Source organism: Netta rufina (assembly GCF_964035555.1).
Source record: "Netta rufina genome assembly, chromosome: 17".
Lineage (NCBI taxonomy): Eukaryota > Metazoa > Chordata > Aves > Anseriformes > Anatidae > Netta > Netta rufina.
Window position 1 is genome coordinate 8478502 of NC_140141.1, and position 26791 is coordinate 8505292.

A 26791-nucleotide genomic window follows, 5' to 3' on the forward strand; every position below is an offset into this window, starting at 1 on the left:
TGCCGTTGCTGTGCGTGCAGAACATGCCGTTGTGCTTGGGAAACGGAAAATAGTGAGTGCACATAAAAAATCACTCGTAGACAGCCCACTGCATCCCTTCTCAACTCCTCTACTCCAACACAGCACTGCACACCTTTAGTGACCTACTAATTAAGAACGAGGTAGGAGATGGGAGGATAGTAACAGAAAGCCAACTTTTAAATAGTGTTTCAGCCTGAAGGTACTGCCTATGAAAGACTGAGGGCTCAGTCTCAGAAGAGCTGTAGGTTAGGCAGAAGCCACACAGACTGTCCTGCACAGGCCTTCCCCATGTGACTTTGCCTGGAGGTATCTTCTCCAAAGGCAGTGCAGGCTCCACATTTCTTTGGCTTCCTCTTAGTTACATCAGCGGGAGTGAAGGTTTGGTTATATGGACCTTTCCCCCCATGAAACACATTCTATAAAGGCCCCTGAAAAGCTGTCAGGTTACCGGGATGTGGCACCACCTTGGCCCCAAATCAGCCCAGCGACTTTTTTTTTGTATTTAAATCTCGCTTTGGGAAATCCAGTACTTCAAATGTATCCTCTTGTTTATATATGCATACACAGTGCACTGAAATACAAAATAACCTGGAAGATGGCACAGTCTCTTCCCTACTGATGCAAATCAGGAATAAAATCCATCTTAAATAACTGAGGAACTCAGCATCCAGGTAGGGAAATGAGCCTACAGAGATGTGCACACACTGTCCCAGCAGAGGTATCTGGGCTGATTTTGAGAGTGACAGACACTGTGGTAGCAGTCAGATACAACCTGTCTCCAGGCTGAGAGGCAGAACACAGCTCATACTGTGAGCACATATCCATAGATATGGATATAGAGGCAATAGCTTCTGGACCCCTGAGGCACACTGTTCATGAATTATAGTTGCGACCACATAAATTGAGGAGCCAGTGCTGATCTTGAAGTCACAAGATACAGACTCTTGGGTGTGCTTGCAGGGAGGCACCCTAAGAATTTCATATTCTCCTCTTGATGTGATTTTTTTTTTTTTCTGTGCAATCTGATGAAACATACACCACATGCTGCTTAAACGTCTGGCTGGCCCCCTTCATACAGCAGCAAAGAAACTCCTCTTATATTTAGAAGCCCTGTTCTAGGGTTACATATCAAGATACATACACACTGCTGTTTTGCAGAATGCAGCTGCCCTGTAAGAAGCGAAAGATGCTAATCTGATCCAGGAGCTGAGGCCAGCAATTTCAAGTTTCCATCTGTCTCTGCCTGTAATACATGCAGGAAAGAAAAGAGAGCTGGACTTCAGACATTAGTCGGTGCCTTCAGCATGCAGGAAGACTGCAGAAAAAAAATGGAAGCTTGGAGCAGATTTGTGAAAGGAAGACACTATTGTTTTCCCCAGGGCACAGACATTGAGTTGAAATACATTTTACTGTTTTTTCTCCCCCCTATTTCATGAATTAGCATAATTCAGAGCATACATGAGAGCTCTTTTTTTTTTTTTTCTTCATCAACCTTGGCAGGTGCAATGTATAATGGTAATGGGTCAAACCCAAACCTAGAGGGATGATGATGAAGAAGTAATTTCCAGTGCCTATCATAGATACTGAAAATTTTTTGTATGGCCCTTAAAATATAAAGCAGGTACTAATTCCTCAGCTGGACAACTGCATTTTGCCTTCCATAACTACTGCTATCACCCAGGGGTCTTGCTGATTTGGGCATTTGTTCATCTTTTTTCTTTACCAAAACATTGGATACCTCACTTTGGGTCTATCACAGAATGATTTGGTCATACAAGCACCACTTCTGTTTGCAGCACAAGTGAGGTGAAGCTGGAGAAGGACCTGAGTTCAACTGCATTTCTCAAACACGCTTGAAAATGTATAGAAGCATAAATAAATGAAGAGAACTGATACCAATATATTAGTAAAGCAAAAATAAGATTACCTATGACATAGAAGCACTAAAGGACATTAGAGGAATTGCTACATTTTTCCCTATCTGTCACTTTAAGTGGTTTAATATAATGCTTTTATTTTTATACCAATCAATAGCACTGTAAGGTAGCAACATTTCCCTTCAGAAGTACTGAAGATACAATGGCTCAATTCTCACTTATATTAAGAGTGAGACTTCAAAGATACTTACAAACACCAAGATGCAAGTTAGATTTCCAGCATGGTTTTCAAAAGCATCTGCACAAGGCAGCTGTCTAACTCCTATTGATTTAAATGCTTGTTAGGAACTTTGAAAAAATACTTCAAGTCACATATCCCTACCCTCTAATGCTTAAATATCTTTGAAATTCTTTCTCCCCATCAGCCCTCTATTGTTGGTTTAGTTTACAGTGCAGGAATTTAATGTTTTGCAGAATGCTGAAACTTTTTATGCATGCTTTGATTTTTAGTACGTTGATGTACAGAAGTTTTACTACAGCGATGTAGGGGTGTTTGCTTTGATGCCAGCAACGCAAGGTAGTGGGCCTCTGACCTCTGTTACCTGTTGCGTGACCTCCTTTAGTGAACTCATTTGACCAAAGCCCTAAAGAAACCACTGAAGGCCCACTTTGAAAAGGCCTCAAGACTCTTTCTTTGGATGGCATTTTGAAAATGAAGCACAAAGCCTGCCCTGCTGATATTTTGAGCGCTACCTTATCTCAAACAACTTCCGCATGTATTAGCTGCAGTACAGACTGGTTGAACAGTATCACGTAGGTCAGAAGTCTTGTTTTTGTTTTCACTGATTTCATTCTGAAATTGTCCAGTAGGTTTGAGACAGGGAAATTACTCTTTAAAATAGGAGAGGCAACAAAAGTTAGGAAAGAACTTCCCACATACCAGAATGGACGTGAATTAAAAGTAATTTTATTCCACTTCTCAATGACAGTTCTATCATATTTGATAATAAGGCAAGCTACTAAAAGTCCCACAAGACATATCAGACTGTTGAAATAGTATTCAAAAAACAGAGAAGTTCACAGGACAGCCAATTCTTGTGATCCTCAAAATCAGTGGCAAGATTCTCACATTGACAAATTAGATCAGTGTAAATGCTGAAGAAATCAACTGATTTCACTGATGTGAGTGAGGTTTTATACTGGAGCAATTAAGGATAGGCTGTGCATCACTGACTTCAATGAAAAACAGAATCTGGCAGAAAGAAAAGTGAAAAAGCACATTAAAAGTATAATACCAAGGCACAGAAAATACATGCTACTTCCAGGCATATGCTTTAACAGGTACAGATTTCTGGGAGCTTTTTTTATTTATTTTTTTTTTGTCAATAGGTGTACTCCTGCCAGGCATGATGCATTGCTCACATGCACCTGTGAAACTCCCATGCATTTCTGGATAAAGATCCAGTCGATCCAGATCTACATTAGTGCAAGGAGAGTAAGTGTAAGTTGGCATAGCTTGCTTAAAGATGTAGTAACAATTAAAGCAAATGGAGCAACCGCCACTGAGGATGTAGTCATCTGTGTTAATGTTCACAGAGTTTACTCCTTTGAAAATGGAATATTGGTGTTAACCAATACAACAAACGTGTTCTTTCAAACAATTTTCAGCTAATAAAAACCAGTTGTCCCATGCTAAGTTTTCATAAAGTGTCAAGAAACTGCTGTAATTTAGAGGCCATCAATTCTGTAATCTAAGGCTGTTCACTGAGAAATAACTCAGGATCAGCAAGAGTCTACATAATGTCAGTAAGTGTAGAATAGTCTGTCCATCTCTAACTGCATTGATATATAGACTATTCATAGCAAGACGAGAGGATGAACTAAACAAAAAAAGGCATGAACAAAGCAGAACACAATGGAAGTATGTGACTTGCTAGAGGAACAACAACAAAGGGATGAAGAAGGACAACTATTTAAAAAGATTGTTTGTGAGATTAAAAAAAGAAAAACTTCTTGCATGAAGTTTAAAGAGGAAAATACGATCAATGCAACTCTAATGCAGGACTGGAGCTAAGTCAAGGGAGTTCAACAATGAAAGACAGCAAAACAAGAAGAAATAATTAATAAAAATATAGATGCTATGGAACAAAAGCGTCTTCTAACAATTAGGTGATTGGCATCGGTCCCAGACGGTGAAAAGTCCAATGGAAAGACCTAAAAGCTGAGGGTGACAGAAGAAAGCAGCCACTGAGTCAGAGTACACCCACAGCATTATAAAATCACATATCAGGATAAAATCACAAACCCATTGTTATGATTATGCTATATTGAGACTATTTTACAGGAATAAAAAATCCTTAAGGGCCTGATCCAAAACCCACTGGAGGTGACATGATTTCTACTGGCTTCAGTGGGCTGTGTATCAGATCTTACATTGCACACTACAAACAGTCTGGATAATTAGGCTTTGGGTAGGCTCAGCCAGGGAACATCATGGACCCAGCATACATTACTCCATGTAAATGAAAAAAAAAAAAAGGAGTAGTTAGGGCAAATCACATTATATATTAGGGTAAAAGAGAAAATGCTGCTTTATACTGAGATTCATTATAAATAAATAATTTTGAAAACCTGGTCACGCCATGCTGATTAACTAACTGGGCTATCATTTCATCCACCAGCAACATGCCTCTGCAGACTTGTAGGGTCAAATCTAACAGTCTGGAAAGAAGGGGTTCCTTCTCTTCTTCTTACTTTTCCCCTTCTGAGATTTACATGGTGATATACTCCAAGTGCAGTCCTGGTCTTCAGATAGCATGCTGCAAGGACACAAAAAATATGTATTTTTAAAGAAGGAAGAGACAGAGTTTGCCCTGTGAGTTTAAATTATTAATTCTACAGATCTAATGGATGCATTATTTAGTGGCACTTGTTCCCTTAACAAACAGCCCTCTAGATTAGTGGTTCAATACAGTTTTGAATCAAAGCACTAAGCTTCTAATGGCACCAGTCATCTGTCAATCTGAACTGAATTTTTAAACTGGGTTACCTGAATCAATGCAAGTTAGGATCTTTCATTGCCAGGAAATGGTCTCTTATTTGCCATAGTTTTGTAAGGGCAAGAGCATCTCTGCTTCCTTAAAGTGGTACATAAAAACAGTCAGGCAGGAACAATACTTTCAGTAGTAGACAACTTGGTAAATACAACAGCTATACATGACAGTTTTCAAAAAGACTGGGATACCTCTTCTCTTGTGCATCTGTGTTAGGAGAGGAAGATCTGAGAAATTCCTTCAAATTCTTTTGTTGTGGGTAGCTGTCAGACATTACCCATGGTTGTACTGATCTCACTGACTTGTCTCTGGATTATGGGCTCTCTCCTGGAATCCTGAGATATCTTTTCCATCAAGCAGCTACTTCTTAGCAGCTCCTTAAAAGAGGACTCAATACATTCGGCACTCAACACTAAATATATGGGGCAGGTAACATTAACTCATTTGCTGATTTTGTCTTGGACACTACTGAGGGCTCCAATGGGCTGAATCTATTGTGGGAACGTTCTCTCCATACACAGATAAAAAAAAAAAAAAAAAACTTGACCAGATTTTTATATGTGGATTGCTAAAGGAATGAGGCTAAAGCAATCATATTGCCTCTGTACCTCTACATGTGTGTCTGCCCACTACCCAGCTGTTGAGCTCACTGAACATGCTTGATATAGTGTCAGACTTCAGTAGTAGTCAGTCGACTTTAAGCTCTTATGTTTTTACAAATCCAGTAAAGAGGCAGGCGATGAAGGAAAGAATTGGTTAGTGCCTTTACAAATAGAAGAAGCAGCAGTGTGAGCTCACTAGTTAGGTGGATGCCAAAAATTAATGTGGATAAAAGACAACAGGAATGCCCTGACCTCAGGTCTTGTGCTCAGTTACTGGCAGGTCAATCCTTGCAGCCAAAGACAGGTAGACTTCCTTGAATCTTTGCTATGAAAAGGTACAGAAAGCAGAACGGGCAATGTAAAGATTTGCAAGCTGGCTGCATAATTCCTGTGATCTTGCTGGCACTCCATTTATTCTATCTGTGAAAGAGAGTCACTCAGTGAAATGGTAGCAAGGTGTTTGAGAGCCTCAGAAAGGGGAAAGCAGAGATGTTTAAAATAATTTTGCATGTTTTTTTTTTTTCTCTTTAAGAACTATTTAAAAGTTAGTAAGAAGAATATAAGTATACATCTGTCCCTGGTGCAAAGTATAAATGCTTACTTCTTTTCTCTCTACCATTAATTACCAATGCTACATACACAAATATGCTTGATTTAAGGCCCTTCTGATCATGAAGCATTATGAGTTAGTGTTTTCTGAACAGCTTGACTGTGTGAACAGCCTCTGTGTTCTTCAAAGCTATGCTGACAGGTGGTATTTCTGTGCCTTCCTTGGGGTGAAGTTCTAGCTCAAGTGAGATTACAGAAGGGGTCAGAAGTTCACACTCCCCTACACAAACATTAAAATATCATAATGGTTTGCATGAAATTCTGAAGTCACTGAACATGACTACCCTTCTCACCCAGGCTCTTACCAGAAGGTAACTTCACCCTGCACGTATCCCTGGGGTTCAAGGTAAAGACAAAGGGCTCCTGATGCGAATGAAAAAGCCTTGGACTCTGGTCCATTGCCAGGAGTTTCTCTCATTTCTTTCCTTCAGTGCTTCGGATACCTTTCCTCATACCAAAACAGTCCCTTATCTCATACAGAGCTATGCAGAGAAGCTTGTATATTTACTACACTCCAAAACCTCTTACTAGATCTCCACATTTTCAACTGACTCACTCCCACTTGCCTAGACTGCAGAGAATCACTGGAGAGCAGCACAAGAGGCATGTGCTTCCGATGATACATGCTTCGTTGCTCATCTGGGAAGTAAAACTCATGCGACCTCTAGTTTTGCCCTGATCTCAAGCATCACTCAGACACTAGAAAGCCTAAAAGCATGTGCTATTAGAAGCTGTGTATTGTTTCAGACTATTAAGCAGCAAGACTGGTAATGGAGTAAAAATACAAGAATACAAGCAGGAAGTATAATATCATGTTGCAATCCAGCTACAATCAGGGCTTGGGATACCTGAGGCTTCCTTAACTAAGGAGGTCCTAGCCCAGGATTATGTTTTCCTGTATTCTGCTAGGGAGACTCAAATAAAATCCAGAGACACCAAGCGTCTTGTGTTATCAAAAAGTAAAACAAAACATAATTTGGAGACTGGTCCAAAAATCTGGAGACTGATCTGAAAACCCAGATCTTCAATTACTGGAGAACACTTCACTGATGAAATTATCAACCTTCACTGATCAAAATACTTTGCAAGAAACAGGAAGGCTTACTCCAAATCCATTCAAGTCAGTGGAAAGGCTGCTAACAGGCTTCATGAAAGAATATAAAACTGATGGTACTGGGTTGGAGCAAACAGCCACCTCTGCAGCATCCTGTCTCTGACAGTGACATGTTGCAGATGCCTACAGGGAGTGTGTATGAGAAGACTAAATCCAGGGTGACATTTCTCTCTTTATTATCTTCCTACTCTGGCAATCTGCAGCTTAGAAACTCTCTGAGCCTGACATAATATCTGCATCTTTGCATTTAAGCTTTCTTTTGTAACTTCTCTGGTTACTCTTTCAAATGATTTGTATTGTTGGTATCCATTGCAAAGGGCAGAAATAAGTTCCACAGCTGCATTGTGGAAAAGTACCTCCATCTCATTTGAAGCTGCTTTCCTCTGATATCTCTTGACCTCGTCCAGAAGAGACATCAAATAACCACTCTTTGTTTACCTCCTTTCACTGTCTTTAACTACCTGTCTTCAACTACCAGATCTCCCAAGCCAAAGAGATTGTGTCTATTTTGTCTTTCCACAACAGAGTTTTTTTTCATACCTTTCAGCCATTCTCCATCATTATTTTTTGTCTACCACATCTTTTTTTGAGTCAAGAATATCAGAACTAGAGGCAGAATTCAGAATGTGGTACGCAGCTCAGTGTCACCTGCCATTAGGTATCTTGCCATTTACTTTCAAACCAGGCATATCACAGCAGACTAAGGTCACACACAGGCTGTGGCATGCAGCTCTCTGCACTGTTTCAGTTCACAGAGATGTCTCCTCATGGAAGATAAATACGGCTCCTCTCTTACTGCAGTTCTTGACAGACAACATGCCTACGAGCACCTATTCATGGCTAGACCTAGTGATGACACAAATACTGTTTTAAGTTCATCTGAGCAATCAGTGAAAGTGTAATTCAGTGCAATGGACCAGCAAGGCAAGTGTGCAGGAGAAGTGGATAGGAGGTTAAAGAATGGAGTAATAAGAAATTGGGCCTAGTGTGGAATGGGTGACAGCCAGGCTGCAGCTTAACACTTTGTGATTCCTCCATGTAGCAAGCAACACACCAGTTTACATTGATCAAAAGAGATGAGTTTCATCACTGGGTGCTTGACTGCAGTGATGCAAGGCTTCCCCTTGTCTACTTTCAGGGTTAAGACTGCAGAAAGTAGGTGATTTCCAAGTGTTGGATGGGCCCTATTCCAGGCTATAGGCCTATGTGTAAACATATACCTTAATGTAAGTTTGCTAAAGGTAACATGCTAGTATTAAAGACAAATGAGGCTCTCCAAGGCAGCAGCACGAGCCCAGAAATGGCTTAGCACTGACAAGATCTTCAAAATGAAAAGCCAGTGCTGTTTCTTCCATGCAGACGTAGGTGTCTCCTGCTGTTCTTCCTGTGTCACCATTACTGTGCAAGTCAGTAAACCAAGCAAGGCATGCAAGGACGCTCAGGGCTCACAAGGTAGGAACTTTCTGAAAAGTGAAAGGATCATCTTCCTCCTGAGTCCACCAGTCCCTTCCAATCTTATTTCAGTCAGATGCAAAACAGCCTTTCGGGTGTTCCTGTAGTCTGTGAATTAACAGACACAGGTCCATGATCTCATCCACCAGATCCCAGACAGAGCTTTGAGGTCAGACTCACTCTCCTTCGCATGCGATCTGAGTGTCACTCAGATGACGAGCTACTGCAGTGATGAGTTATGGGCACCACAACTTAACTGTATCTTGTTCCTTCCTATTCATTTCACAGTTCAGAAGCAACAGATTTGGCTAGAATAGTCCAAGTGAACTGCAGCAACATGCACATCTAATCTTGCTGTCTTACAGGAAGTATAATAATTAGTAATAATAAGTAATACCCCAGTAGTATGCTGAGGGTTCCCAGGTTTCTGACAATGCTTTTATCTAATGCAGATATTTTGAAAAGACAAAACTGAAGAAGAAAAGCAATGAAGACGTATTATACTGATTTACTGCTGCTTATTTCCTTGAGGGTAGGCTAGAAGTACTTACAAATAGTACCTAGGCGTAAAGTGCTAACTACTCCTAATATCTGGCAGCAGGCACAAAGAAGCATTCACATTCAGCACACAGGGTCTCACTGTAGGGGAAGTGAAATATTGACAGCAATTAAATATAGGCATTTGTGCCCTAGTTAATGTGAATGCTTCAAGGCAGTGTTTTCTACCACTCCTCATACTGCCTTTCGCTCCTCCTACTTTAAAAAAAAAAAAAGCCTGGGCTGCTATCCTTGTCTGAGAAATGATGAGTAAGGTAGTAGAAGTGAACAGAGGAATTTACTGCTGCTGTCAGTTACAAAACTTGGCACTCCCAGCCTGAAGTGACTTGGTTTTAAATTTGTGAGGGCTGAACAAACCGAACACAAGCTGTACTGAAAAGAGATTCCTGCTTGCAAGATGCAAGGGAAACTACTGAATGATACAGTAAGCTTTTGACTTTGTGGCACCACCCACTAATGTCCTACAGAAATGGACCCTAGTACCACTAACTTCCCTACAGCTCATACTTTTAAGTTTGTGCCTGAAAACGTTGCACATGTTTAACCAGCTACTTCATTCCACTCCCCAGATATGTTTGCATTTCGGTGGTGACTGAGGCGATCTCTATTTATAGTTTATACGTAAGTTTGAACATGTGCATTGGAAGTGTTAGGGAAAAAAGGTTTGCCAACCTAAACAGCCACCAATAAATTGATTTCAATTGGCTATTTTATCAGAGAGTGCACATTACTAAGAAGACATTGTTGCAAAGAATATGTGCAATGTATGTTGCACAACCTTAAGAAAGGATATTGATGCCCTATTACTTTTGTCCTGTTCTGCTAATACGCTTGCAATCCATCTGCATAACCACTGAGACTCATTTGCTGAGTCTCTTCACTACCACTCCAGATATCTGAATGAAGGTTACTTACAATGCATCGAGAGTGAACAACTTTCACCCACAGCAAGCCAAGTCAAAATTACATTTGTGGTCACTTTTGATATAGTTATGACCACCTTAATATCAAATGGTGAAATAGTAATTGACTGTTTTCTGCTTACAAAGTTAAAAAAAGAAATGTTGGACAGATTATGAGACTGAAAATTAGCACCTATGGGCTCCACTGCTTGGAATGTAGGGATCTCTATGCACTTGGTCTTGCAGATGGAGAAACTGACTAAATTAAACTGGCATAAATTAAAAAAAAATCTATGGGAGCTGCAAGAGTTTCCAGAAAATCCACTTCTGCTAGCACAATCTTTTGTAGTTCTCCACAGAAAATAGCATTTTTCTAATATTCAAAATGAGAAAGAGCAAAAATTGATCTTTTGGAAACCCTGTACGTGTTTAACAGAGTCAGACTCTGACAGTCTTTAGTTTCTAACTCTGAAGCCCTTGCACAGAGAAGAACTGTTTGCAATGGAACCGACAGTATTTTGCTTACCGTTGTGAAATGAACTACACAGTAGATTCCAATGATGACAAGTCCAATGATAATTGATGCAACAGCAACCCAGAGTGCATTGCGACCCAGTCTTTTTGACCCTTCTATATCTCCTTGATTATAACTGTTTAAAGCCTGTAGAAGAGAAACAGAGAGTTCGTGATTTAAAACAAAAACAAAATGGAAATCTGTACACAAACCAAAGTAACTGCTTTGAACTAATGATAAGTTCTATGCACATTGACGCTGTAGAAAGAACTTCTGAAAATGGTTATTCGCTTTGTAAAAATAAATTTCCACTGATAACAGTCCATGGTAAACAGGGAGTCCAGCTTTCTGTTCCACTCATTTTCGGTACCTTTCATTGTACCTAGATGCGTTTTATTTCAGTAGTGAAGCTATACTCATATGATTAGTTCTCTTGCACACACTAGCGTAAGAGCTGTCATATCAGCGCTAATCCACCCACTTGCATAAATCAGTGGCTTTTATCTCTGAAAATATTTCTGTAGGATATGTGAACTGTTAAGTGTATACAGCTGAACAGAAGCTGGCCACTTCACCCGCAATGAAATAAACTCTTACCCTCTGCAGGGCCATAAGCAGGAAAATGAGTATAAATAAGCTGCAGTTTTTACAGAAGGCCTCAGTAAAACTGGTTCAAGTAGGCTTACTAAATTCCTGTTTTACCAATGTTTTAATTTCAAAGCAGTAGGCAGTTTGCAGGTGATGGAGAAAACAAAACAAAGAAAACTAGATCATCTGAACAACACATGAGTGCCATCTTCACAGGCTAGAAATTCTTTCCCTTTGCATTTTTAGAATGTGCTGATAATTATTATCATGTAAATTCAGAGGTGTGGATAAGAAATACAGATATTTTCTCAACAGCCTAAGTTTATCTTTATCCACCCATGATGTGGCAGATGCTGTCAATTCATCACATGTAAAGATTGCAAGGTATGATAAGAACACTCTTGATTTTCTAGTCTTCTGTGAGACAGACTGTATGGTTTTTTGAACTTTTTTTTTTTTTTTTAAACCAGGGAATATTTTTAAAATAGAAGATTCAGTGGACACTGAAATACTCCAGTATATGAGTCTAAAAGAGTTTGTAGCAACAATTTCCCCAAAATAAGATGCTATCCAAGAGTTTTTAAGAAGGGTGTTATTACTAAGAATTTATTTTAAAAGATCAGGAGACTTTGAATTCATAAGCCATGACACTGAGTCCAGATTTCTTTATCAGATTACACCATTGCACTATCTCAGTATATTTCCTCAGGGAATCAGATTAGTCATGACCTGTTCTTTAGTATCTTATTATAGGAAGTATCCCAAAAAGGTGGAGGGTGGAAGTGGGGGGATATGAGGACCTGATCAAATGAACTGTTCTTTGGACTAAATAATACAAGTTGTCTTTAGAAAATGACCACACGAGGTATTGCCAGCTTCTGTTATTAAAGTGCTCTGGTTACAAATCATTTTTTGTAGCAAAGGTAGGACAACAGTTAATTCACCAGATCTGAGACTTGAGAGCTGGAAATGAATGAACACTGGTGATAACGACACAGAGTTAGAGCAGCAATATGCCCCCTCTATAGGTCATTTCCCCCCCCCCAATAAAAGCCTAGTTCTACCCCTGCTATGGCAATAGAAGTGCCTTTATTGTCACACACACTTTATAGCTAGAGAGGTTTTAAACCTAATTTGAGATTATTCAGACAAATCATTTTACAGCAGTTGCACTAAACCAAAAGAAAGAAGAGCTGCTCTGCAGAGAGGAAATTACTTCTAATATTTTGCCATCATTTATTTCTGTAAGAGTTTGGCTGAGATCCTTCAGAGTAAAGCTCATTTGAAAGGTCTGATGAGAACAAGAGCAAAGGACCAAAGGCACTCAGTGATTTCCTTCTTGTGAAAATTAGTCTCTTCAAAGTACATGGGATTTTAAAGGTGACGTTGCCAATGATATTCACTGGCTACAGGACAGCTTCAGCGTCATACACCTCTCCCACATCAAGCACAACAAGTTAGCATACTTTTGCCACTGCATGGAAATGTAACCATCTCAAACTTAGGAAACCCTGGTGTTGTTAGCTCTAAGGAGACTTGGGTTACCACTGTACAAACAGGAAATCCCACAGTCTTATCCAATGCTGGTTGATTTATTAGCTTCCATGGGCTTTCACTCAGGTCATAAACACTACCACAGTAACGTATCAAGAGTTGCTGAGATTTTCCTCAAAATGACACAAGGAACATCATTTAGTTACATGATCACTACGCTACATGCTTTCAAAAATTTGTGCTTCTATTCAGTTTAGCCTTAATGCTGAATTTCATTTTCTTTTAATGCTATTCCATTTCCTATACTATTCTGTGTCCAGACATGTATAACCATGAACGGCTATGGTAAGCTTGAAAAAACAAAACACCTCACTAGATAGCTTTGTTGCTTTTCAAAGAAAAGCACTTTGGCTGCTAAAGTATACTTAGACTTCATGGAATACCAGGAAGAGCCTTTTTGCCAGGCAGAAAAATAATTAGGGACATTATCTGTGTATGTTCTGTCAATTAGCGTACACAGAAGTTAATGGGCTAGATGCATCTTGGTGTTAGCACTGCAGTAAGATCTCTCGTGCCAAGGCAGTCCCAGAGCACTGAAGCCTGTATTCCTAGAATTGCATCTCAAGGATAAGTACAGGTACATATTCTCTTGTGTCTAAGAGAGTCTGAGCTGCTGATGTGCTTTTGCCCTTAAAGAGAGCACTGATACATCTCTTCCTGGCAGCCCACATGCCTAAATATTTCTCTGTTACAGTTCCCTAAAGAATATCTCTAATACCTCTGCTTTGCTGTCAAATTTTGTTGAGGTTGGATAGTGGACTTAAACGATATATAATGGGGAAAGTGGGAAGAGATGGAGATGAGAGACATACACAAACAAATAGGATGACCACCCAAGCCTTGTTTCCTTAGAGTATTAGCCTAGCTACACCTCATCATTCAGGCACAGTCACCCCTGATTCTCCACCAGTGCAGCCTCCTGTTACAAGAGCTGGCTGGCACAGTTCCTCTCACCTGTTACACCCCTGTCCTCAACAGGCCTGTCTACAGGACAAGACCTTTCTTGTTTATTCTTTTTTTTTTCCTCCAGAAAAAAAAAAAAAAAAAAAAAAAAAAACTTTCAGGAAGGTCAATGAAAGGAAAATGGCCTGGCTTGGTCTTGAGCAGGCTGACTTCTCCTCCTGCCTCTGCCAGCAACTATAGCAGCTATGAATGTGACTGTGGCTACAGGGAGGAATATTGCAAAAACATCACTTACACCCCAGCCCTGATTTTGCTTCCCTCGCCCACCAAAGGACAAGCTTTCCATGACATCTAGACAGTGGTCCTGCAAACAATCTAAACTCAGATCCCCATGAGGTCTCAAAGCAGGAACAGAGTTGTAAACAACACGTGATAGCAATAAACTTGCAGTTCTGGAGCATTTTGATAATGTATTGAGGAAGCCTGGAGAATGTCCATGCAATTCCTGCAGGTACCACATAAATAATTCACCCTGTGCACTTTAATAAGTACTGTCATTTTAATACAAATCCACAATGAAGAGGAGGAAAATAGCATTAATGATAAAGAAGAGGATTTGGGTGAGACAGGAAGGAGACAAAAGCTGTTTTATTAAGAGGCTTAAATGAAATGGTGCAATTTAGACAGCATTCAAGAAAAAATAAGAGGTTTGGGGAGTGGTTGGGGTCTGACGTAAAGCTCTTTGAAATTGACTTGTTTCCATGTACCTCAAAGAACCCATGGATCTAGCTTTCAGTTTTCAACATGGTAGACAACATTAACTGTTAAAGCTTTAAATGCTACATTTCCAGTAGCTATGCCATATATGCAGAACACAGTATCTGCATGCAACATTTGGTCTAACTTCTAGAACAAATTTCAGCCATTTTCAGCCTAATACCAGACGATTTCTCAAGTTTCTGCTACCTCATTCTCTGTGAAGCCAAAAACTAAATTAAAGCCACAGTTCTGCAGCTGCTTATTTACTTGAGCAATCTTAACGACTTCACCAGGTTCAGACACATCTATTTACAAAAGATATTCTCAGTTCAACAATGAAGCAACTTAACCTCATATGACCAGAAATATGTTGAATTAGCTACAGACTATTCATCCCTTTTAACATGCATTTTCTGTTCCACACCCCCAGAAGACCATTTATAGCAAAAACAGAAAGACTACTAAATTACTACAGAAATCTTCTTCCATGTCTTTAACAAATCTGGGCAGAACAGACTGAGGTGCTCTGATCAACATTTGCTATGCTTTGGATGAGCCAGGCTGCAACAAACCCTATTTGGCTGTGCCTGGAAATGAGATACTCTCTCTAACTCAGACCAAAGGAAGAACGAGATGTGCTGGCTCAATATGACTCCTCACTGTGAACAACAAATGGGGAAGGAGCAAGAAGAGGGACCTGGGGAACAACTCAGAGCCAGGCTTGATCTCTGCTTTTTGACAAATGAAGCAGGCATGTGATGAAGAGGACACAATGAAAGGAGAGTTTGTTTTGCAGGCTGTATAGCTGCATGCAGACATTGTACCTCTGCAACTCTGGGGACAGGTTGAAAGTATCCGTGCAGAGGAAAGGCATAACCAGTTTGCAGAGATGAGGTCTGTGTGAACATGCTTAAGAACAGCTGTCAAGTCTTGTTTAATATTACTGAATTAAGTACAAAATGTTCCATATGGTGTTACGCATCCACATACCTACAAGCTGCTTAGAAAAGCCACACAGGGTTAGATGACCAGTCTGCCACACAAATCTTTGAAATAAAGGTAGCTGAAGGTGCTGTACTGAGAAAGGCCAACAAGGTTCATTCAACTACGAGACCTGGTGGTATCAGAAATATCCACGATTCATTTTTTCATCCTGTTCCACAACTACCACTTAGCTTTGATTCCATGTGTCAGATACAAGTTCACCCAAACCAATCCTCAGATACAGCTGGCAATCCACTGCCAACTAAGCGTTGTCTGAGTTCATGGTAGGGGGAAAGACACCACTGCAGATAAGGAATCAAAAAGCTCAGTGGCACCCTACCTAGCCACAGACTCACGCCAGAGAAGTCTATTCTGTCACACGAGCCTCCTGACCTGGCACCTGCACTTCACCCTCCTGTCTTGATGCCTGTGGTCTCACCTATGTGAGAAAGAACAGGGAAAGTCTGAGCTAGGCACCTCTGGGGTTGAGTAAGCCTGCAGATATTACAGCAATACAACACAACTGTTGGAAGCAACAGGAAGCAGGAGAAATAACAGCATCTGGTTGGAAAGGCAGAAGAGCACCAAAGAGAACAGCAATCCTACAGCCAGGAGCCCTAGGCAAAGGGCTCTGGAAAGGGCTCTCCTTGCTGAGGAAAACAGATTTCCATTTGCTGAAAGCTGCTAAGTACACCTTACATCTACAAGAGGCCAGGACCTAGTTTGAGGGGGCAGCTCTTGAAATACCAAAATATCAACACACTGAGGCCGTTTACTGCTCATTTCATTGGCTATCCTCTTATTTCTGTTATGAGAAATAGATTTCACAAAGTGGGTAAGGCACAAGAAGTTTATTGTCACAATATGGAGGACCTGGGAGAAGTTGGTTCCAAAAATAAAGTCAAGGAGATAGATCTAGAATGGTAAGATTTGTGCTCTCACAGGTGAGAACAGAGCAAAGAAACCAGTGCCAGAGCTGTAAGCAGGGCAACAGAAGAGCCTGAAGACAAGTCTGTCATTTAATTTGGGGGTGTGTTAGAGCCCAGACTCTACTTTTAGTGTGAATGCTATTTTCATTGTCTGAATTGAGAACACTTAAAGAGGACATGACACACACAGACAAACAGGGTGCTGAACCGTGCCCCTCTGGAGGCCAACATGACTTTTCCTTTCAGGTTCATTCTAGGCAGTGGAAATTGTTATAGAGAATTCTGCTTTTATGGGTCTACACCTCTTCTAACACAAGGTCTCAGGCAACCGGTGCAGACTACAAAGGTATCTTCTACAAGAAAAGAAAAAAAAAAACATGCCAGCATTAACCCTTAGCAGCTCTAGGAAATACACTGAGAGAGAGGGAGGATGTACGTCCCAGCAAAAGGAGAGATGAAACCAGCACAAGTTAAAATGGAGAACCAGGACTAGTGGTGAATAGAGCAGTTACAAGTTGCAGCTCCAAAAGGCAGGGGAGTAGGGCTATGGAAAATAAGTTTGGATGTGTTATCTTCATGGAAAAGGTGAGATTTTAGGTATGAATAATGTTGAAACAGAAGACAATCACACAGTGGTGGTTATTGGTTTAGTTGTGGTTTCCTCTCTTTAAGGGAATGGGCAGCTGTGACCTGCACAGACTGCTTAGCATTCAGGAAGTGCTCTTCCCACCCTGGTTTCTATATATCCCACGGAGACAGTTACTTAAGCCTGACTCCAGAAGCCTGCACAAACTTCAACTAGGGCGTGGGTAGACATTTCTCCATATGGGGTGCAAAAACCTTTAGAGGACAGGTTCTGTCCTTGACAGTTAACTTCTGTGCAACCCCAGTGCTTTGGTGAAAGTGAACAGATGCCCCCAGCCCCAGATTGTCAGCTCATTAGTTTATAAAGCGCCCTAAGTGTCCACTGAAAGAAAGGTTGCTGGGTACCAAAACCAGTAGATTTGATCTTTCTAAATCAAGGAAAAGAACATATTGTATAATCAATAACAGAGAAAACAAACAAAGTGAAAAAAAATAAAATGACAGATAATACTTTTCTTTTCTGGACAAAAATGGTTGTGAAGATGGTTTGGGAATGGCTTCTTTAAGTATTTTTTTTTTAAGCATGTATCCTAGTATCAAGGTGTGATTACTAGTCAAACTTACTAGTTTTAAAAGATTATGCTTGTGTATATTTTGGATATAGGTAATTATTGTAATAGCTATTGGCAAAAAAAAAAAAAAAAAAAAGCTATATTTTTGCTTACCTTTTCAGCCTGTCTGTCAGAGAAAAGGATGAAAATACACAACATGTTTTAAACCCTTTTCAGCTCCTAAACAACAGAAATACATTGCAGTATTACTGATTACACTGATCATATATCCTATTAGAGAAATCTGGACCTGACTGTGCAACTTTTAACTGAGAGAAAAAGATTCTGTTCTAACAGTCCTTTTAACTTTAACAGGACTACTGCATTATTTAGGACTATGTGAATGAATTACATAGGAATAAGTCTGTTCTCTCAGCATACTTGGTACTTATTCTATAAGGGTTTTGGCCAATAAACTAAAATTATCATTGGTTTGTCTACTTTTCTTGCAAATAAGATCACCATCATGCCAAAGGGCTTATTTACTGAAAAAATAATAAACACACTATCAAATTTGGTTAGTTGAACCAGAAAACACATCCACTCCTTTGCAAATCTAATTTCTGCTCCCCAGCTGCTTTTCCACATACTTTGTATGTCCAATTCAGCGTGCAAGTTAGTTGATGCAACAAATCTCATTAACTGGGATAAACTTCCCTCCCTCACATAGCCTGACATTGAAAACTTGATTTGAACTGCCTTTCCCTCTGCGTTTTACGCCTGATAAATTTTTGAGCTGATACCTGCTGGGATAGCTGTACAAAACCCTGATGGAGCCCTTTCTCATGCTCTCTACCTCACCGAACTTTGTCCACACACCGGGGACTAGTGCTTACAGAAGCAGTTGGATGCTCTTTATCCAGATAGTTCCTCCAGCCCCACTCTGCTCCTGCAGCTCCCGACAGAGAGAGCCCCAGCCAGACCGGCTCCGTGCAGGAGCAGACAGCTGGGGGTCACCTGCCACATACACAGAACCCCAAACCGGGAGGGGGGATCGCGTTCTCGGGCCGGTCCACAACTTACCATGACGGCGAAAACGAAGGCTACGATGTTGACGGGATAGGCGGGGCAGAAACAAGCGAGGATGCTGAGGAGCAGGTAGTTCTTGGGCCGCGGCTGCGGCGGTCCGTCGGGGAGCTCATCCTCGATGTTGGTCTCGGGGCTGTTCTCCAAAGCCCTCTTGATGTCGGTGCCTGCGGGGAGAGCGGACATGAGGCTGCGGCGCGGCGGGCGGGCGGCTCGGAAAGCCCAGCGCCGCGCACCGGGCAGGCGGCACCCACGGCGGCACCGAGCCAAGGGAGCCGCCCGGTGCGGTGCGACGCCTGCAGGGGGGGGTGTGTGTATGGGGGGGGCAGCCCGCAGACAGCTCCTCTCCTGCCATGTGTTTTAACACAGCAAATTCAAGGAGGGAATACATACAAAACCAAGCCGTCGAGGGTGGCAGCGTGGTCGGGCTGCGGATGGCTGGAGGCACGGCGAGGGGTCCCGAGCTGTCGCTGTCCCACTCTTCAAAGCGTCCCCCAGGACATGCTGCTGCTGCTGGCACAGCAGGGCCCGGAGCCACATGGCCCTTGGCTGCTCCCCCGTTTTTCTGAAACTTTAACCGGTACAGTTAAAAGACTTTAACTCTGTGTTGTCCCTGGGGAGAACTTCGCTGTCTTCTCAGATTCTCGTTTCTGGTGTCAGTGAGCTCCATCAGCAAGTGGCATAAGGTCTGCAAAGGTATTTTCCTTTGATCAAGGGAATGGGGAATTGATGAGAATTTGTCATCTAACCCAAGTGACTTCCTAAATTTAGCAAAAATATTAAAGTTTGGCTGAAAATAGCCTACTTAAGAAGTTTGGTGGCTCAGGCTCAGAGTATTTTGGCAAATTTTTACCAAGTGATTCAGTCCCTACTAAACATTATACCTGTAAGGTGAAATCCACTGTGGGGAAAGCTTGAGGGGGAGCATGGAAATCAATAAACCAAAACCAAACACAAGTCAAACAAAGATCTGCTTCCATTATGGCTTTGAAGCTGGTGAGGAAAACAGCCAGTATCCAGAAAGGAATGGGCTCTGATCATGTCTGATCATGCCATGTATCACTAAAAAAAACAAACAAACAACTTTATATCCGCATGAAGATTCAGCCAAACGGAGGGACTTCTGGGCAGATGAAGGTTGGAGTTGAACATTTGCACTGTGTTTGGCTCCTACCAGAAATACTTCATTAATTCAAGTTACAGCAAACAGTAAGGTATACTTAGAGCTTTGTGAAGGAGCTACCTTTATTATTGGGAGTTTTGCAATTGACTTGAATGCACGCTGTGTTTTCTGTTCGTGTCTGTCATCCTACAAGATATAACACAGACAACATAGTAAAGACCTATACAAGTGCAGTATTTTTACTTCCATAAACATTAATCACCTCTCAGGCTGCATCCATAGAATATCACATGGAATGAGAATTTACTGATCTATCAAGATGTTGAAAGAAAAGATTCTGTATCTTTAGGAAACAGTAAGAAATACCAAAATTAAATCTGCTTGCCAGTTTACCCATTAGTGTAAAGAGCACAGGCTCTTTGTAGCTGTAAAATCTTTGATTCTCCCCTGTTCTCAGGGGACTTTAAACATACATGAGACAAGCTCAGAAAACACCGTTTGCATCACATTGCACAATTACTTTTATAATTGATTTCAGTAGGGGTGGAGACCATGGACCTACCTTCAGCAAGTGACCAGCATCTTTCAGGGCCACACAAACCTTTAATCCATGAAAACATTTTCTGAGAAACACTGCAATGGCTTTATGAGTCTGGTGTGTCTGGTTTTAGTTGAAATGCTCACAGGTAAATAAGAATCTACTATGAGGCATGTGAATGTAAATATCTCATTTATGTGGGACAAGTTGAGCCACTAGCATTGAAAATAACAAGCACAACAAAAAGCTGTGAGCAAATCAACTCTAAAGAGAAGGCAAAGTTGTGTGCAGAGACTAGCCAGGGAGTCTTGCAACTGGGGTAGGAAGATGGGATATATATTCTTACTATCTTATGTCAGACATTTAATTTAAGTGCCTTTATGGGAACCTCAGAGAAGGTGATTCAGAGAGTGGTGGAATTACCAGCCACTGAAGGTTAACAATTTTCCACTGTGGAGCATGAACTACAGGAGCAATTTGGGCTCTGTTAAGCTGGACTATGTGAATCCCTTCCCACGTCTCTCAAAGATGCAGACCTAAAAGTAGAAGCCAGGATTCTTTGTGCATTTCTAGGAACAGCAAAGTCTCATTGTGCAAATGATGCTGCTAAGGCATGCTAATGGATTGGAAAGGAAGCAAGGGACAGGAAGTGGTGAGATGCATGTAGCTATGAAAGATGTTATAAGATATTCAGGGGCAATTTGTGATAATGAGAGCTCATTAAGAGGTTTGTGAGACAAAGGTTCTGTCATAAGGCAGTTAGTGTAGCTGAATTTAGTGGTTTGTTTTATGTAGAAGATGGGTTGAAATCTAAGAAATATATCACGCTAGGACAAGCTGGCTTAAATTTTAAATGGTACTGAGTTGTAGCCACTTACTGAGGTTAAGAAAAAAAAGATATTCAGCCAATAGCTTGGTTTCACATAGTGCAGTGATGGAGGGTGGTTATATTCCCAAGAACCTGGGAAAGGTTCTTATCTCAGAGAGAAGAGGTGCTGAGGTAGCTCAGCAGAAAGCTGTGAAAATTCTTTAAAAGCATTAACTGAGAGTTTTAAGGTATAGCTCTGTGGAAAGGAATCATAAAAACAGCCCTCCAAGAGAATGAGTCAGAGCGCCCAATATACTTGCTTGCAGCCTTGCACTTGAAGCTGAGTCTTGAAAAAGAAACAATTTTCTGTCTGATCACTCTGCACAGAGCAGAGATTTTCCCAGTGATATGAGTAAGGCAACATGTTGGATAAATTGCTTATCATGATGGGCAAAGCAGATGGGCTACAGACATGCAGTTTCAAGATTTTTTGTTAAAGGTCTTCTTCCCCTGATTTTGGATGGTGCTATATATTGACAGCAGGATTTGTCATAATACAGAATATGATCTCTCCACCATGCTTTGCTGTATTGCTGACTGGTGGAGCTCTCCTCAAAAGCATGCTCATGGCTCACAGTTCTGAAAAGAAGTTGTAATGTCTGCACGCACAAGTCAAAGTCCAGAGAATGATCAAAAATAAGAGTTTAATGCTCAGAGGTTGTTTGGGCCTCATGTATATGTCCAGACAACATGATAAAAGGAGATTCCTCATTGGTTCTCCACAGCATTAAGGGAGTAGAGATTTTGCAAATCACAATGAACTCTTCTCAAGTGCACTTGACATCATGCCAGAAGGACCTGGTGAGATGTTGTACTGGCCTGAGAGGCTGGTCAGATAAGCTGGGCTTCCCTAGCTCAGTGTAAGGTAAAGGAGGCATTTCTAGCAATGTAGTTCTTTCTGGGACAGCATGGTGATGCATCACCATCAAACTGACCTTACATGGCACACTCAATCCCTACAACAGCAGAGCTGGTGAGGGCCTAGATCATGCTATCTGCACTCACGATGGCAAAGATGAGCACACTGCCCTTTTCCAACTGCTCTTAGAAAAAAAAAAGAGAAACTGAAGGTTTTTAAGAGAATGTAGCATCCAGGATAATGACAAACTAATAACCCTTTATCCAGGAGACTGAAACTAAGCTTTCTTGAGGGCCCTTACATTCCCATTGATTTAGTGGGAGCCTAGCAAAGGTGTTATTAATTTATGATGTTGAATCAGATAGGTTGAGCTCATTGGTTTTCATACATATTAAATATTCACACAGTTATACTTTTCCTTAGACAGAGAACTGCCGTATTATTTAACTGAATACGGTAGTCAAGATGTTACAAGAATAATTTTGATGGTGATTTCTCATCATGACAGTAGTGGGTGGGCTTATAAAGAAGATAGAGACAACTTGTCTGAAAATTACTTATTTTCCTTGAAAAACAGAAAGAGTCAACATCTGTGCATGGCACAAGGTGTTGAGTCAAGAGGTATATCTGCCCTTTAACTCTTTGTCATAAACAAATTAGAACATTCAGGAATCAAAGGCCAAAAAACAACTTGCTTTATTTTTGGCCAACTTGCATATATTTGCATTACCCTGCACTTCAAGAATCAATTCAGACCTTTCCCGAAGTCTGTTCATATCACTGTCATTATTTCTTCTAGTATATAACCAGTTAGGTCACAACGGGGGCATGTCTCATCTTTTCTGCTTTTGAAGTGGGCAAGGTTTAATACGTGTCATATTTAATAGCTGGAAGTGTACTAGCTGGAAGTATGCATGTTCTCTTCCTTAAAAACGTGGATCAGGACTTTTTTTTGCTATTGTATTTTGTGGGTGTTACTGAGTCAGCAGTGCCTGAGGGGCTGATGCATTATTCTACCACTGGGACTAGTTTCTGCTGATGTTCTAATAGGTATCACGAGAGAAATGCTTTTCTTAGCTTAAACATAACTTTCCTATTTTACCCTTGCAGCTATATACTCTTACTTTTCACTGTGGATTGTAACAGTAGGCTGTGGCTTTGCAAACATCAAACATCCCTGATGGGCTGTTGCTTTGGTAAATTATTCATGGTAAATTAATGTGTGATCAGGGAAATGTCCAGATAAAAACTAAAGTTTCCTTTGCAGTCTGAGACTTTTTTCATTCATTGTTAAACTTCTGAAATACTATCATAAGTTGAAGCCAATAAATAAGTTGTTTGTACAAACCCGCTAGTGCCTAAACACATGTGAAGACGTCTTTACATGTTTGTCATGATCTATCCTTCTTCTATTCCATCTCTCAGCTTCTGACGTGCCTGATCTCATCGCACATCAGCATCAAAGAATCTGTTAACGCAGCTCAGACAGCAACGGGCATCTGCTCAGTGCTGTGGGTGACCTGCGTTGTGCTGTGAGAAGTCCTTATTTTATCTCACTGTTCCATTTTCCTGGAAATGAGTTCATATTCTTGGAAGTTTTTCTCCTTATGATTGACAAGACAGTCTGTTGTAGCAGTCCCCTTGAAGCACTGAAATGGCACGATTTATCTTACCTCACTGTAAACATCTCAAAGCTGAGCATCAAAGCTCACCGAAGTCTGACTTCTTTTAGAATCCATGGAGAAGGCAGCACCCAAAGAGACTCTGTGTGTATTATGATTAATGTTAGGGGAGAGAAATTCCAGCCAGGAATTTTGCTTATAAGTCACTTGTAAAGCACATTTTGAATCCATTACCATGCTAATAAGTGTTCATAGCAGAACTTGAGCAATTCTGCAATTTGTGAGGTATTTGTGTTATCAAAGAAACGGCAATGGTAATTTGCTGTCTAATTCTTACTTAGCAAATAACAGAAAATTGCTGTTTTGAATAATTTTCATAAATTCTCTGAAAGCGCTTTATGAAAGTGTTTTAAGATTATTTATTGTTTCATCTCATTCTGTTAATTAAGGCTTTTGATGCAGACAATGAATTAAATTAGTTCTCACTCACCACAGGGTGAGTCTGTAATCTTTTCACTGACTACTCTGAACCAGCTCCAGCTTCACACAGGAACAAACAAGAGCAAGACACAGGCATGGCTCTGCATATTGTTCTATGGCTGGACTAGGTCAGTAACGTTACCAACAAATAGAGTAGGGGTTAAACCAAAAGGCTAAATGCACCCAGTAGGGAAAGTCTGGATCTGGATTCAGATCTGAACTTGTGGAATAAGCTGAATACCAATCGTTCTATAAATTATTAATATATTTAGCACTTTTCTGCTGTGTAGCATCCCGAAGAACCATCTCTCCTTTTCTCACACATATACTCACGTACTCCCCTTTCATTAAGGAGAAATAGAGTAATTAGAACAGTCATCTAATTTGGATCTGACTGATCAACACCCCTGCAGCTTTACTTCAATGAAATTGCAGTGTCCTAGAACACACTGGTGAACACAGCCCAGAACTCATTGAGAGATCATTTAACAGGTAAAAATGGCAACCAAGACAATGCGATGTGTAACCCACCAGGAAATAGTCTGGATGTACAGGTAACAGGACATTATTCTTTTTCCTTATTTATACATTACATTGGATGACTATTTAAAAAATCTGTTCAAGTGTATAAACTCAGTGTTCGCTTTTGTCCTGTGATGTAAAGTCAAGTTGTAGCACTGATAAAACAACTGTGTTGACTCGAGTACATCAGGTTGATAAATATGCAAATACTCCATTTAGGGACAGAATTGCCACACTACTCTCTATGGATGTCAAAAATCCTGGTACAAAACTATCTCAGAAAAGATGTCTCAGAATGCACCTTGAAGGGTACTTGGAAAACTGAGCTTTAGCTGTATGCCTCTACTCAGGTAACTTATCTTAGCCCCCTCCACAGCTAAGAGACATAACTGCTTCTCCAAACGTGACTGGAATACAGAGTACTTACACTAACTTGTGTGGGTACCCTTGAGAAGGGCTTCTCATCCCCTTTGACTATAGAGGGAGCTGTAACTGTAGAGAAGGACTAGCTAGTTAATGTTCCTAGCCTGTGAAGGAGGAGTCTGACTGTCCACTGCTCATCCCCATGCAGCTTCTCATGCTAAGTGACTGTTTTGTTTAAAAATTACAGTGTTTTCTCTTTACACTTCATGCTTGAAAAAATCTGGTAATCCTCTTGAAGGATTTGGAGAGGGCTTCTCAGAAAGCTGAACAACATTCTGTCCTTCCTCATCTTCTGAATTCTTTTTGCAAGGTTGTAGCAGGATGCACTGCAAGCCTGCAGTAATAAAGTCTTTTTTTTTCTTTTCTTTTTTTTTTTTTTTTCCAAAAGCAAAAGATCGCTTTTTGTAATTTTTATCTCAGCCTCTTATATTATATGGGTCATAGTTGTTCCTCTTTTCCTACAACAAATGGGAACAGTTGGGCATTGTAATCTTTCCTCCACGCTTTTTGTGTGGAGTTTCCATTATAGACCATACGTATTTCCCTTAGCTGTAACCTGACCTACTTTGTAAATATGGTTTAAAGAACCATAGGTAGGAAATAGCCTGTTAAAGGCAAACATTTTTTAGAACATTCTGGGAAACATTCTAATAAATTATCTACAAAAGACAATGTTTCAATGACTGTTACAGTAATCTAGCACTGGAAATAAATTAAATGCCACATTTGTCAACTACAATTTATAGTACAATGACTAAATCCATCATATATAGTTAGGTGCAACTTACAATGCTGTGTACTAAAGCACAGCCACCCTAACAAAAATCATACAGAAAATGAACAATTCTTTGTCAGAAAAAAAGGAAAGAAATGTCAACAAGAAAAAACTCTTTCTCAGCCTTTCCCTCCTTCAGAATTTTATTCGTATTCTTGCAAACTGAACTGCAAAAGTCCAGTTCAACAATGGAAAATTGGAATCTTGAAAGCTGACATTGTTAACTGTTGTTAATCAGGACTGACACAGTTGAAAATAATGTAATTGTGTGCGGATGCTGCAGTAACCAGACCAAAACCTGCAGGACATTTGCGTAGCTACAGCATGCAGCTCCTTTGGAATTCATATTATCATGAGAAAGAGTTACCTTTGAGCTTGCTCTGGTTTGTGCAGAGATTCTTGTGACATTCTTTCTTTTCTGGTGGAATACGTCTTTTATTTCCCTTCTGCCCAACTGCAGAATAATTTAGAATCTGACTTTTCTTCCCCAGAATTGTCTTTTAGTATGGAAAAGACCACTTACCTTGAAGAGTAAGAGTCACTACCAGCTGTGGTGTCTTGCTCGAAACATGGAACTCAGTAGCTGGTTTAATGTGATAAATGCCATTGCTTTCCTGCCCTTCTGGCACAGCAACAAAAGAGCATTCCCCTCTTCTCACTGTCAAAAGGTCTCCTGAATGAACATCCTTCCTGCTTACTGTTACCCTGGTGAATAGACAAATACAACAAGAAACATGCTACAGTGACACTGCTATATTGGACTTTTACCCAACAGGCTCAACTTTACCCTCCCTCTCCAATACTGTTATAAAACACAAGCACTGGGTAGATCAAAATCCATCTATGTTCCATTTTTGACATGGACCACTAACAGATGATTAAGTAGAATACAAGAAACAAGTCACATGGTGCTTCTGGCCCCACCACGTCCTTCCAGCTT

The 26791-nt window shown here is 40.6% G+C and overlaps 1 protein-coding gene across 5 annotated transcripts; it reads right to left on the minus strand.

The window, feature by feature from the left end:
- Positions 1–2843: 2843 nt before the first annotated feature.
- TMEM233 (transmembrane protein 233) lies at positions 2844–18890 on the minus strand. Of its 5 annotated transcripts, none has more exons than XR_014618933.1 (5): positions 18639–18890; positions 10715–10849; positions 5806–5878; positions 4653–4717; positions 2844–3150 (listed from the first exon to the last, which is right to left on the minus strand). XR_014618933.1 is itself a non-coding variant. In XM_084297365.1 (4 exons), exons 1-3 carry the CDS (start codon positions 18825–18827, stop codon positions 5807–5809), a joined length of 396 nt encoding a protein of 131 aa, XP_084153491.1. In that variant the 5' UTR covers positions 18828–18890; the 3' UTR covers positions 2844–4717; position 5806. The 5 variants fall into 5 exon arrangements, 2 of the variants coding, with proteins under 2 accessions (XP_084153491.1, XP_084153492.1); XR_014618934.1 differs by having other exon boundaries at positions 4588–4717; XR_014618932.1 differs by lacking the exon at positions 5806–5878.
- Positions 18891–26791: the final 7901 nt, after the last annotated feature.